Consider the following 15,324-nt stretch of genomic DNA (forward strand, 5'->3'; position numbering starts at 1 on the left):
TATTCGGTTGTTACCATTTAGTGGTCAGTTGGACGGAATATGTACTGTACTGTGCAATCTACAAATAAAAGTTTCAATCAATCAATCAATCAATGGAGTGCACAAAAAAGTACATGAAAAGTTCCACCCCTAATGTTAGTGAAATTAACCACGGAGCAGAATTTAAAAGTAATGATTTCCACTCACAAGCACAATATCATTGGTATCAATCTACTCGATATTTGAATCGATCCGCCCATCCTAACAGCCACAGCGTTTGTGAATTTATGCCAGTAGGTGGCCTCGGTCTAATGTGTGTCAAACAAAAATAAATCCACAGTGATGTACTGGATTGATATTTTGGGATCCTGGCACATAAAGAGGGAGTCAATGGAACACCGCCTTAATATTCGCAAGAACGTACATTAAAGCGCTCGTTGTTATCTCGCAGTAAGCTAATACTAGCTAATGCTAACTTCCGGTATATGCGCGCGCCTGTTGGCAACGGAAGCCGAGCTCAACTACAGTCGAGACGCACTTCCGCAACCGAAGCTAAATAACTTTTAAACGAAAATGCCTGTGTGCTGCGTGCTGGGCTGCAAAAACAGACAACAATCCGGCAAGAAACTAAAATTTTACCGAATACCAACAGAATACAGACCGTTTCAGGCCAACCGACGTCGTTTGTGGCTTAAAGTGTTAGAGCAAGTGAATGGCAACACAAAGGAGCTCAAAGAAAGTGCTCGAATTTGTGGCGCTCATTTCATATCAGGTACGCGCATTACTTGGTTAATTTGTTGTATTTCCAAAAGAGTCGTGGAAAATGATGACAAAATGCGTTTGATTTGCAGGAGAAGCATCCATGGACCACGACAGTCCAGACTTTGTGCCTTCTGTGTTTACATGCATGAAGCAGAACCCGCGCGCCAAGAAGCAAAGCACAAGGCAAGACAAATACAGTTGCTGATTATAGTATAAATACTTACTGTATGTAGAAAATAATGGGATTATATTTTTAATCTTGTAAACGTTCACTCAGTGGGTGCTAACGTTTAAATACCACAGCTCACTAGTTACAGCATGACTACAGTGTTATTATGTCAGTGCAGTGTTTAAACATTCTCACACAAGTTACAGCTATTTAGATAAAACATCTTTACTAATGTCTACAATCGTTACATGTTTTTTTATATCAGTGGATCAAAAGACAGGCCCCCTAAACAATTTTTAAGTTCCCTTATTTATTGTTATGGTTGATTTTTTTTTTTAAGAGATCATCCATCCATCCATTTCTTTCCGCTTGTCCCTTTTGGGGTCGCAGGGGGTGGAGTTTCGCTCAGCTGCATGATCAGTTGAGGTGTACCGTATTTTTCAGACTATTAGTCGCAGTTTTTTTCATAGTGCGACTTATGTGTGAAATTATTAACACATTATCGTAAAACATCAAATAATATTATTTATCTCATTCACGTAAGAGACCAGACGTACAAGATTTCATGAGATTTAGCAATTAGGAGTGACAGATTGTTTGGTAAAGGTATAGCATGTTCTATGTGTTATAGTTATTTGAATGACTCTTACCATTATATGTTACGTTAACATACCAGGCACCTTCTCAGTTGGTTATTTATGCGTCATATAACGTACACTTATTCAGTCTGTTGTTCAATATTCTTTATTTATTTTTTATTGCCTTTCAAATGTCTATTCTTGGTGTTGGATTTTATCAAATAAATTTCCCCCTAAAATGCGACTTACACTCCAGTGCGACTTATATATCTTTTTTTCCTTCTTTAATATGCATTTTCAGCCGGTGCGACTTATACTCCGGATCGACTTATACTCCAAAAAATTCCGTATCTGACACAAACCAGCATTAACTCAGGATTTTCACCGGATAAGTAACGGCTGCGGACTCTTTATGTTTCCTTTCAGACAACGAGCGTACGACGCCGCCATGACAGTGCCGTACCGCATTCCTGAGCTTCTCTTTCTTTTGGTAGCTTATGTGGGACTGGACGTCATGAACGAACACAAAATAAATTAGCCATATTACTTTCAAAATTAAATACTCCGCGTTCAAGGTGGCTCGTATTTTACACTTTAAAATGCTCTATTGTGCTAAGATGGACTTTGAAGTAGGGCTGGGCGATATGGCCTTTTTTCAATACCTCAATATTTTTAGGCCACATCGGGATACACAATAGTTATCTCGATATTTTGCCTTGGCCTTGAATTAACACTTGATACATATAATCACAGCAGTATGATGATTCTATGTGTCTATATTAAAACATTGTTGTTCATACTTCATTAATATATACTCATTTTATACTTTCATGCAGAGAAGGAAGTCACAACTAAGTCAATTGACCAAAACTGTATTTATTAAACAGTTGTTAGCAGGTGACTTTTCAAATGATGCTACATATTAGCAGTAATGCTACTTTTGGTAGCAACGCTTGTGCCCCACACTTGATAAATTAAAGTTGTCTATTCGACATCTTCCCGCTTGATGCCGAACCACCGCCAGACCACCTTCATTTGTTACCAGATCGGCACCTTCTTTCTCTCGTTTTACCACTCGCACGGCTTCGCTAGCATCACAGCTAACGTTACCCATGCTGCTACCTCTCTGCTCCGCGAGGGTGTATATGTATGTGACGTATGACGTGACAATATGTGACGTATGTAAGAAGGTGCGCTTGCTGTCCGTGAAAAGGAGATACAAGGGAAGAGCCTGTAGTGCAATGCCCGCAGCTAAAAGCGACTGCGAGAGAACGTATACTCGAATATAACAATATAGTCATTTTCTATATCTCACAGAGACAAAACCGCGATATATCGCGTATATCGATACATCGCCCAGCTCTACTTTGAAGTCATCTTGTCCAAAGGATTTTTAGATGTAAATTCACCTTGTTGACACAAATAGATGAGGACATGCTGATTTTAAAGGTCCAAAAATCAAATAATCATATTACAGGCATATCCTGGAAAGCTATATGGGGGCCTGTGTCAAATACTAGCTGATATGGGGGCCTGTGAAGCAAGGGAGTGTTTAGTGGTAGTTGAATGAGATGTGTGCGTGCATACGTTCATACAAGGTTCGCTAGAGACAATACTATTGTGTTGTTCAGTTAATAATCAGAATCAAAATATATATTTTTTCCATTGTTTGAGAACGGGTTCAAAAACGAGGAATTTTTCTTGGTGCAGTCGTGCAACACAGAAGACATAAGACAGAATAGTTATATAGCTGTAAGTGAGCTATCAGATCTTGTTCTTGTTCATGGCCGAGGGGAAAAAACTCTTCAGGTGGCGGAAGGTTTGGGTCTGGATGGACCGTAGTCTCCTGCCTGAGGGGGGAGGGGAGAATAGTTTGTGTCCAGGGTGAGATGAGTCAGCTGTGATATAATAGAAATAGAAAAGTCAAGTAGTCGTTATGCAGGGCAAGACTGTCATCTTCTCTATGAGTCAAGTCAGGGCCCGCACAGATCCCCGCCTGTGAGTATTGATGGACGGCGATGCTCGGTGGTTATTGCTGTTCAGCAGCCGTTAAGTTACGTATCGCAACTAACGATTATTTTGATAGTGGATAAGTCATCAACTATCTGAATGATTAGTCGACTACGGATACTAAAGCTGACACATATGTAATTTTCCTTCGACTTCTAAATACAGTTTAAGTTACTATAGGCGTGTGCCTATGTACAACAACGATGACTAATTAATATATAAAAATTCAAATTACTATTACAATGTTGTCCATCCAGAAAGGCAAAGGCAAAGTGCTAAAAAAAAACAATTAACCATATATATGTATTAAATCAGTTTAAATAGCAGCAAAGAAAACAAACAAAACACAAAATCTAACTCCCTCAAAAATTTGCTGTTATATATTTTATACATAAAACTGCAACATGTTACTTTTAGACTGAGTGCCAACCAATTCTTGTCTCAAGTGCCACACATTAGAACAATATTCAATAATTTACTTCAAAAAATATTTGACTTTATGCAGTCAGATTCAAAGCTTTGGTCTACATAATGTGCTTAAACTGAATAAATAATCAATAAAAACTATACAGTGATGATAAGGTAACGTAATCATAATATATAATAATGCAAGTAACCATTTAAAAGAATGTAATAAACGTTTATTCCTCCTTATTGTAGTTTTTTTTTGCCATTGTACTGTAATTTTTTTAATACTAAAAAATTACACAAACATAAATTAAAAAGAAACATTTTGGTAACCTTAATAAATATTGAACATATTAAAGTGATTTTTTTCCCCTATTTGGAAAAAGTAGGTCTGACATCGTCTTTTTGTCTATTGCTAGCATGTGACCATGTTGGCATTTTCGCTCGTTCGTCCATGTTTATGGGCTCATATCGCTCATCTTTGTTTAAAGTTGAAATATTCCCAAAACAGGACCTTTAGCTTTATAATCTTTTTTTTTCTCTCTTAATTTTGTGTTGCTTTGCGGTACTTTTCACTGTCGAGTCGAGATGCTCTCTGTACTGTAAGTGTGTTCGCGGCGGCGCCCCGCTCTCGTCAACTTCATTACTTACTCTGATCAAATTCATTAGTTCCAAAATTGGTTTCAAATATGTAGTAGATATCAGCACTAACAGGTTATATGAATATCTATTTTCCATCCATTCATTTTCTTTATTAAATGTTTGATTTATTATTATGCATTAATTAATTCTTATTCTTAACAGGGGAACCATGATTCTCTTTACAAAGCAAGTAAAAGTATTTTAACGATATTATTCATATTTAATAGTTATGATAGTTAATTAATGATTTATCAGGGTTGGTGTATTAGTTTAGTTTTTAAATATAATCTGATATGGGAGTCAACTATCAGCTTTACTGATTTTACCGCTGGCTGGAGAAAATCCAGATGATGGTCCAGAAACGTAGACATCTTCTATATCTTTCTTTTTAAATTAAATAAAACAACATCACAAAGTACTACACAGATATTAGTTTTAAAGATGTTTGATTGTAATTGTGAATATAAATGTTTTCTCCAAAGGGCCTGCCTATTTTTTTTAATTAATTCTAATCAATCCTTTGGCTCTACAATGTAGCAGTTGAATATGTTTTTAGAATTATATTTTAAAGGGTTGTAGTTTCAAATATAAATGTTAATATATTGTGGAATAAATAACTGGCAACCTGAATGTGACACACTCACAGACTTTCTAATTGGTCGAACGATAGAGGGCGGTACATCGAAATGATAACAATGACAACAAGATATCGGGGGTGTAAATGTACTTTTGAAATGAGCATATCCCGGCTGAACTACTTTTATCAGTTATAGAAGTTTTTGAAAGAACATGATTCATTAATTTATTTTGACATATAAGGGCCATTTAATGATGACTTGACATTGAAATTATTACATATGGCTGCTTTAAAGTACTAACTTTTTCCGCTATTTCGACTCCAATTAGTCATATAACTTGGTATGTCAAACATGCCAAGTGTTAGCATGCTAACTGTTCACATGCTAATAATGTTACACATGCTCAGTGTTAGCATTTTTATGTTAGCTTTCTAATGTATTAGGCTAGCTCTGTAGCTGATTTTGTACGATTACACCTAAAACACACGGATTCAGACAATCGGCACCATCTTAAAAGTACGGCGGCTTCCGGCGACCCCCTGGCCAGAGGTCCAAGGCACAGATAGCAGGCCCGTCAAAATTTCCGCGGGAATTTTCTAGTTATGTATTATCAAATCATTAGTGGCTAATTTGGACTCAAAAAAGTAATGGCAGTAATATCGGTTGTCAGCAATAATTTGAAGTCAATGTATCGTCAGGCAAAATTGGTTATCGGCCAAGACCAAAGTGCAGTTCCCCCATCTCAAAGATGAATAATGTTGTTATCAATTATGTACACAATCCATAGGGGGCATCTTTGCCTGCGTATACTTTGATATACAGTACTGTGTTAACCAAGGTTACAAGCACCGATTTTATATACTATGGTTTGATGACAGAAATTCTAAGCGTTCATACTTATTTCATTTAATAAATGTGTTATCATTACACATTTCCTGGTCCATCTTGCCATAGTGACAAATAAGGACGATAATGTTAACTGTATATTTACTTAAAGCAATTTTCTTATATTCCTATTTGTTCAAGGATTTTTGGGCGTAGAGGAAGAAGCCAGCGTCACCAAGCAGCAAATTTAATAGAGTCAGACGAAATGCCAACCAAAGCTGATGAGCCTGAGATTCAGGGATCCTCTTCTGACATTGTCCAAATGGAAGTGAATGGAAGTGAACCTTATGAGCCTGAGATTAAGGAGTCCTCTTCTGACCATGTCTCACTGGAAATGAATGGAAGTGAATCTTCAGAAGAGATCCAGTCCACAAAATGTTCAAAGGTCAATCTTTTTTATATTTATCAATTATTTAAATCTCTTACAATCAACCTCCAAATAACCTCCAAAGTTGACTGCTGACTATGTAAATCCACTTTCTTCATGGTACTTTCTAGTGGATATTCTTCATCTACTCTATTATCCTTTTAGAAAAAGTGTCGCAAAATAACAAAACTTGCAGGGAAAAAATGTAAAAAGCGAAATGCAGTTGTATAGTTAATAGGGGTGTAACAATTGATCGATTTATATGCCTGAATTTCAAGTATACCGATCTGTGCAAGTTGGCCATCCGGAAGACAGCTATCAATCAAGCATTGATTTAAAAGGTAATATATTGATTTTATAGATATTAGAAAAAAGAAAACATTAGATTTAAGAACAGCAGACTTTATATAAAGCATAACACTTTCAATGATATTGACTTAACGTTAAGTCTGTCTGTCCATCTGTGGCGTCATCAAAACAAAAATGGTGGATACCTTGAGTGGTCGATTAAAGGTCATGCAAATTCAAACGCAACAAGACAATACAATCAATTACTACACAAAAACTTCCAGCTGCAGCATGATTGCAAAACCCACACCAAATAAAAACAACACAGCGGAATAATATAAAGCCACAACTTAACTTTAAACCACAGAGGATTCGACAGACAAAATAGAAGCGACAGTGGAGCAAGTTCACCAACGAACAGGTTGAGACGGAAGGTTAAAAACATTGTAATGGAAATACTATGTTAGAATTACTGAAACATTTTAAAAATAGAAAATAAAAAGTTTTTTATGATTGAAAATGTTGTAACACTTAACTTACTTTTAGAACATCCTTGGTCATTTGGTTCTCGTTTCGCCAAAACTTGTCGGCTGTCACTACTGATATGTCTTAATGTGTTTAATTTGGTGGTTGCAGAGGCAAAAATAGGATTTTGGGGAAGCCATGGAGAATGGCTTTGAAGCGATTCTGGACCACCATCTGTTGCCTCAAGAGGGGGAAGCAGTGCACTGTCAACAGTGGGGACGGTGTGCTGCTATTGTCGACTGGGGATGTTGTGGATCGGTTGAAGGAATACTTTGATGACCTCCTCAATCCCACCTACACTTCTTCCAATGAGGAAGCAGTGCCTGGGGACTTAGTAGCTGGCTGTCCTATTTCTGGGTCTGAGGTTGCAGAGGAAGTTCGGTGGCAGGTCCCGTTTGGTAGATGAGATTCCCCTGAAGGCTCTGGATGCTGTGGGGCTGTTGTGGTTGACAAGACTCTGCAGCATTGCGTGGACCTCGGAGGCAGTGCTTCTGGATTGGCAGACTGAGGTGGTGGTTCCTCTATTTAACAAGGGGGGACAATGGGGTGTGTTCCAACTATTGTGGTTCACACTCCCCAGCCTTTCCGGTAAGGTCTTTTCAGGTGTACTGGGGAGGAGGCTACGCCAAATAAACAAATCTCAGATTTAAGAGGAGCAGTGTGGTTTTTGTCTTGTTCGTGGAACTGTGGACCAACTCTATACTATCTGCAGGATCCTTGAGGGGGCATGGGAGTTTGCCCAAGAAGTCTTCATGTGTTTTGTGGACTTGGAGAAGGCATTTGACCTTGTCCCTTGGGAAGTCCTGTGGAGAGTGCTCATAGAGTATGGGGTATCAGTGGCGGTCCGCTCCCTGTATGATCAGTGTCAGAGCTTGATCCTTGGTCCACATTGCCGGCAGTAAGTCAGACCTGTTTCCAATGAGTTAGACTCCACCGGGGCTGCCTTTCGTCACTGATTCTGTTTACAACTTTTATAGACAGAATTTGTAGGTGCAGTCAGGGCGTTGAGGGGATCCGGTTTGGTGGCTCCAGCATTAGGCCTCTGCTTTTTGAGGATGATGTCATCCTGATGACTTCATCGGGCCAGGATCTTCAACTCTTACTTGATCGGTTCGCAGCTGAGTGTAAAACAACTGGGATGAAAATCAGCACTTCCATGTCCAAGCATATGGTTTTCGCCCGGAAAAGGGTGGAGTTCAAGTACCTCAGGGTCTTGTTTACGAGTGAGGGAAGATTGGATCGTGAAGGCAAAGCTCTCAATCTACAGGTCGATCTACGTTCCTATCCACACCCATGGTTATGAGCTTTGGGTTATGACCGAAAGGACAAGATCACGGGTACAAGTGGTTGAAATTAGTTTCCTCCGTCGGGTGGCAGGGCTCTTAGAGATAGGGTAAGAAGCTCTGTCATTCGCGAGGAGCTCAAAGTAAAGCTGTTGCTCGTCCACATCAAGAGGAGCCAGATGAGTTGGTTTATGCATCTGGTCAGAATGCCCCCCCAAAGCCTCCCTGGGGAGGTGTTTAGGGCAGGTCCGAATGGTAGGAGACCCCAGGGAAGACCCAGAACGCAGTGGAGAAACTGTTTCCCAGTTGTTCTGTGGAAACAATTCCGATATTGATTTTTGTAAATGTCATTTCAGAGTTTTTGATCATGATGTAAAAAAATAAAAAGTTGTTAAAACATCAAATAAACGCAGAGATAGTTTGCTTCTATGTTAAGCCTGTCGCTCTTGTCAAGTGGATCCAAGTCAACATTACACTCAAGTTTGCAGGGACCCCTTTTTTAAGTTTGTATGAATTTAAATTATTTATGGTTTATTTACTTTTTTTAGTATACAAAACCCAAAACCAGTGAAGTTGGCACGTTGTGTAATTCGGAAATAAAAACAGAATACAATAAATTTGCAAATCCTTTTCAACTAATATTCAATTGAATAGCCTGCAAACACAAGCTATTTAATGTTTGAACTGAGAAATGTATTTTTTTTTTGCAAATAATCATTAACTTAGAATTTAATGGCAGCAACACATTGCAAAAAAGTTGGCACACAAGAATTTTTACCTGTGTGTTACATGGCCTTTGCTTTTAAAAACACTCAGTAAACGTTTGGGAACTGAGTAGACCAATTTTTGAAGCTTTTCAGGTGGAATTATTTCCCATTCTTGCTTGATGTACAGCTTAAGTTGTTCAACAGTCTGGGGTATCCTTTTTGGTATTTTAGGCTTCATATTACGCCACACATTTTTAATGGAGGCCGGTCAGGACTACAGGCAGGGCAGTCTAGAACTCTTTTACTACAAAGCCACCCTGTGGTAACACGTGGCTTGGCATTGTCTTGCTGAAATAAGCAGGGGCATCCATGATAACGTTGCTTGGATGGCAACCCATGTTGCTCTAAAACCTGTATGTACCTTTCAGATTTAATGGTGCCTTCACAGATGTGTAAGTTACCCATGCCTTGGGCACTAATACACCCCCAAACGGTCACAGATGCTGGTCTTTAAACTATGCGCCTATCACAAAAATGCCAGAATGTGAAATAATTCCACCTGAAAAGCTTAGAAAATTGGTCTCCTTAGTTCCCAAACATTTACTGAGTGTTGTTAAAAGGAAAAGCCATGCAACACAGTGGTAAAAATGCTCCTGTGCCAACTCTTTTGCAATGTGTTGCTGCCATTAAATTTTAAGTTAATGATTAAAAAAACATTTAGTTTCTCAGTTGAACATTAAATATCTTGTCTTTGCAGTGTATTCAATTGAATATAAGTTAAATGGGATTTGTAAATCATTGTACTCTGTTTTTATTTACGATTTACACAACGTGCCAACTTCACTGGTTTTGGGTTTTGTAGAAGGAAGAGTGTTTGACCACATAGCTTGAAAAGTCTCCTTCAGTGATGATGACTCTTAAATTCAGAAAAAAACATTCCTTTTTAAGAGTGTGACATTCAGCAATTTTTTCGATGATACCTGACTTGTATAGTCGCCACTAAACCTTCAAAATATTTTGACATCTGTGCTGCCAAAAGTTAAATAAACAGTAGACATTAAATGTGGTTGCAACCCAGCATTTAACCCCTTTTATTAGCTCCTCACCAACATTTAATGAAATCTTTCTTGATCCATGCCCTACTCTGCACGTTTTTTTATTTTAAATATGTTGTTGATGTAGTCCTGTTAATTATTTTTGTCCTGTTATTCCCTGTTTAGTTAAAATGACTGCTGGGAAACAGTTAAATATTTGAATTGATAAAAATGTCACTCACTGTGAAACACTGTGTTTGTGTTTTGCAGGCTGAGCAAACACTGACTGAAGAGACTGACACTGAAATGAAAGAACTTACCTCAACGCCTCTCATGAAAAATCCATCATGCGTTTTGAAACTTGAAAAAAATAGTCCTGTAGTCCTCCTTAAGCGCATACTTACTCCACTTGTGCATAAAGAAGAAAAAGATGATGCAGAAGAAGAAGAGGATGAAAGCTCCTCATCTAGTAATTTCCAAGAGACATGTCCCTATAGTCCTTTGGCACCTCCAGATGTGCCTTCCTTTCCGTGCAACATGTGTGATCGAACTTTCACTGACAACCATCACCTGAAGCGGCATAAACTGCTTCACGTTAAAGATGGCAGAAAGTGTCCAACATGTGGTGTACTTTTCTGTCAACTTCACAGACACACATTCTTCGTACCACGGCTTGAAGAGTCCTCAAGTGAGTCTGAGGAAGATTCTTCTGTCAGTGAGTCGGAGGATATACCTGAACCAACGGAGACTGTGGATGAGGCCGAAGACTTTAAGAGTTCCTGGGAATTTATTCCCCTGTTAAAAAACAATCTTTCCATCAGTGAAGCCCACGCACCAACATCAGACGCAGAAATGTTTATTGAAATCCCGCTAGAAAACATCTGTGTTCCCAGTCCAGTTTTGCCAGAAGCCAATCCCTCTGACAACAAGACTACCAAACTACCAGAACCCGAAGCCTTTGTGGAACCATGTTTACCTCCACCCCGGGAGCTTCCCCCTGCCCTACAGTTGTTTTCGCCTCAGTTCCTCACCTCAGCTTTTTTCCATGTTAAAAGAAACTATGAGTATATTTTTAGCAAGGATGACTTTTCCACTGTTCGTTTAGAAAATAATCCCTGTGAAACAGAGCTGGTGGACCTTTCGTCATATCATATGCTAATTGATGGGAGTGTTAAAAAGATGCCAACTGCTTTCGACCTGCAGATTGTGATCTAACCAAAATACTGAGCGACAAAATTGAGCTCTTTTTACTGGAATGTATTTTACAAATGTCACAACTAGTACAATCCTGCTGCTTTTTTATTATTAAACTGACTCACATCTAATGCTGTTATTTTTTTTATACCCAAAGTCCCTACCTCCTTTTTTACACATTTGGACAAGGCTATAGAGCTCTGGCGCATGACGTCACACACAGGGATGCCTTAACCTAAGAGGGTGAGGAGGCATCCTGAGGTTGCGCCCCCCCCCCCCCCCCCAATCACCCACAACCTCAAAAAAACCCACCTTTCTGTCCCCCTCTTCTAAAAACACAGTGGTTTCAACAGAATAGCAGCAATGCAATAATTAATCCATTCTAAAAAAATAATCGCGTTCATGAATACATCTCTGCGATGAGCACACGGTCTGGGGAATTTGGGGAATCTGTGCTTTTAGCTCAGTAGTCAGGACGCTCGGATCTCACAATAGCAACCTGGGTTCGTACCCCGCTTGCAGCAGTCAAAATCGGTGGTCCCTGACTTGGTGGGGGCTCCTGGATATCAGCCCAGGTAAGCCTGTGCATTATGGTGTCATGGTCACACATCCCAGCATGCAACCCACGAAAACAAACGCCATATTGGAATGCAGGCAACAAACAAGAGTGAGATATTTATCAGTTGTTCAGACTATGATAGATATATAGATAGATTTCTTTGTATAATTAAATACACTGTAAAAAAAAAAAGTGTCAAATTTACAATAAAATACCAGCAGCTGTGGTTGCCAGGAATTCACCGTAAAAAATAGTCACGATGATTAGAACATCACGGAATGTTGATGTTTAATCCATTAAGTTTACAGTTGATAACTGTTTTTGCCTACAGTAAATTACTATGATAAAAACTGATATATTGTTGACCTGTTTACAAAAAAACTATAGAATTTACAGTAAAATAGTCGCAGCCGTGGTTTCCAGGAATTTACCGTGAATCAAAAAATTAGGGCCAATTTTAGTGTTGCCAATCAGCCCAGAGAGAACCCACGCAGATAGGGGAGAACATGGAAACTCCACACAGAATGACCAATAGCCTGGGAATTGAACCCAGGACTTTCTCGCTGTGAGGTAGAAGTGCTAACCATTGCCTCGTCTCCAATACTAGTAACCACAAGACGCCTGTGTATTTGAGACTTTTGAGCGGTTGATGAGGATTTTTAACTTGGAAGTATTTGCACAACCTTTATATTGGACAATTTTTTGATTGATTGATTGAAACTTTTATTAGTAGATTGCAAAGTTCCGTACATATTCCGTACAATTGACCACTAAATGGTAACACCCGAATAAGATTTCAACTTGTTTAAGTCGGGGTCCACGTTAATCGATTCATGGTAATTTAACTCACAACTCACAAGTTCCTTCAAGTGAGCTATTAGAAATGAGCCTCAAGACACGGCAGCACAGTGACACGGGTGCTTAGCGCTTGTGCCTCACAGTGAGAAGTTTCCGGGTTTGATTATCGGGCTAGGAGTATCTGTGTTCAGTTTGCATGTTTTCCCCGTGACTGCATGGTCTTTCTGGGTACTGCAGTTTCCTCCCACCTTCGAAGACATGCACCTGGGGATAGGCTGATTGGCAACACTAATATTGACCCCGATCTGTTTTACGTTGAATTCCTGGCAACCACAGCTGCCAGTAATTTAAAGAAAATTCTGTAGTTTTTTTTTTTGGAAACCGGTTTGTTTTAATGTAAGAAAAAACAATTAGCTGTAAAATCAACATTTTCAACATCAACATATCGTAATACATCATATCGTAATTCATCATGACTGTATTTTTTACGGTGACTTACTGGCAACCAGAGCTGCCGATATTTTATTGAAAATAATGGGTTTTTTTTTTGACAGTGTACAACAAAATTTAATATAAAGCACAGGATGAAATGGGAGAGCATGTTACTGTATTTCAAAGATCTCAAAAGATTTCAGAAGTGTATTACAGCCATTAAAAACGTGAGAAGTGATCCAAATGGTGGAATTTAATACAACAGCTGAATAAACTGCACTGTCATACTGTCTCTTCTCTCTTTACCAAAATATGAACATCACCGCATGATGCTGTAAAATTCTGCATTGCTGCAACTACCGAATATTTTGATATTCGACCGCTTAGCGATAATTTTTTTCCATTAGTCGATTGGTCGAACGATTATTGTTTATAATAAATAAATGATAAATAAGTTGTACTTGTATAGCGCTTTTCTACCTTCAAGGTACTCATAGTGCTTTGACACTACTTCCACATTTACCCATTCATTCAAACGCTGATGGAGGGAGCTGTCATGCAAGGCGCTAACCAGCACGCATCAGGAGCAAGGGTGAAGTGTCTTGCTCAGGACACAACGGACATGACGAGGTTGGTACTAGGTGCGGATTGAACCAGGGACCCTCGGGTTGCGCACGGCCACTCTTCCACTGCGCCACGCTGCTGGACACGTTTGAGTTTGACGTTGAATCTGCGACAAAATTTAAACTCACATTTAAAACATACTCAATTGCAACAAAGAAAAAGAACATTTCTGAGAAACGAATGGTTTAACGATAATACGCCATGTATTTAACCAAGTCCAATATGTCCTGTAAACATGACTTTACGTGCAAACATTTTTATCCTACACAAAAGTGTCGACATGAACATTTCCGGTGGTTTATAAATACACACATTTTTTAAGTGACGAGTTGATTATTTTAATCGACGTTTTCGATTATGTGTACTAGTAGATGCAGCCCTACTGTAAACTACAACCACGATGACATACATAATAAATACCTCACTAACTGACTTATTGGGCAGCACGGTGGAAAAGGAGTTAGTGCATCTGCCTCACAACACGAAGGTCCTAAGTCAGGGGTGCTCACACTCTTTCTGCAGGCGAGCTACTTTTCAATTGACCAAGTCGAGGAGATCTACCTCATATTTATAATTTATATTTATTTATTTATAAAAGGGACATTTTTGTTAACAAGTTAATGGTGTTTAATGATAATACAAGCATGTTTAACACATATAGATTCATTTATTTCATGAAGACAAGAATATAATTTGTTCTATTACCTGATTCTGATGACTTGCATTGATTGGAATCAGACAGTGGTGCTGATAACGTCCGCATTTTGAAATGGAGGAGAAAAAAAGTCCTCCTTTCTGTCCAATACCACATGAAAGTGGTTGGATTTGGCATATCATTTGTCCAACTTGCATACTCGTTTTTAAACACTTTGTTATGAGGGTAGCATATGTGTGTGTGGCCCTTTAATGTGTGTCAGCAGGTGAATGACGTCAGTGAGTGTGTGGGCGAGAGAGGAGAGGGAGCGGTCGCTGAGGGCGGGGGAGTGGCTAGTGTTTTTGTGTGGAATTTTGACTGTGTGCAAGAAGTAAACAAAAAGCCACGATTTGCAACTAATCGCTGGACTCGTCATTTTGCCCTGGAGTCTGGAATTGTGAAGACCCACTGCCGGGTAAAGTGAAGGGTGTTGCCCCGAGAATCCACCGGCCCTGTAGAAGTGTCTCCCCTGCGCTCCTTGGCTACGGTCTAGGCGCCGGAAGCAGGAAAGGTGCAACAACTTTATAAGAAATACATTGGCATCAAACTCCGTAGCTTTCTAGCTTGTGCACGCTAGCTTTCTGAGACTCTTATTTTGTTAGCACACAAGATGAAGCATGTCTTTTATGGTGAAGACAGGACTGTGCAGTCGGTCTTTAGAGTTTTGACAGCAAGTAAGGCCCAAGAGTCTGTTGAAATAAGAAATGTTTCTCTCCGTCCTGTCAGTTATTTTTTTCCTAGTAATGATCTCGCAGCAGCCAGCGTCATCTCACAAGACCCTCGGGGGCCGAGAATATCAAACAACTGA

The 15,324-nt window shown here is 39.2% G+C and overlaps 1 protein-coding gene across 1 annotated transcript; it reads left to right on the plus strand.

The window, feature by feature from the left end:
- Positions 1 to 257: 257 nt before the first annotated feature.
- On the plus strand, positions 258 to 11,540 carry LOC133554872 (uncharacterized). The gene is made up of 4 exons (XM_061904114.1): positions 258 to 751; positions 831 to 924; positions 6,153 to 6,396; positions 10,486 to 11,540. Exons 1-4 carry the CDS (start codon positions 553 to 555, stop codon positions 11,428 to 11,430), a joined length of 1,482 nt encoding a protein of 493 aa, XP_061760098.1. The 5' UTR covers positions 258 to 552; the 3' UTR covers positions 11,431 to 11,540.
- Positions 11,541 to 15,324: the final 3,784 nt, after the last annotated feature.

The sequence above is a fragment of the Nerophis ophidion genome, linkage group LG06 (genome assembly GCF_033978795.1).
Source record: "Nerophis ophidion isolate RoL-2023_Sa linkage group LG06, RoL_Noph_v1.0, whole genome shotgun sequence".
NCBI classification, from domain to species: domain Eukaryota; kingdom Metazoa; phylum Chordata; class Actinopteri; order Syngnathiformes; family Syngnathidae; genus Nerophis; species Nerophis ophidion.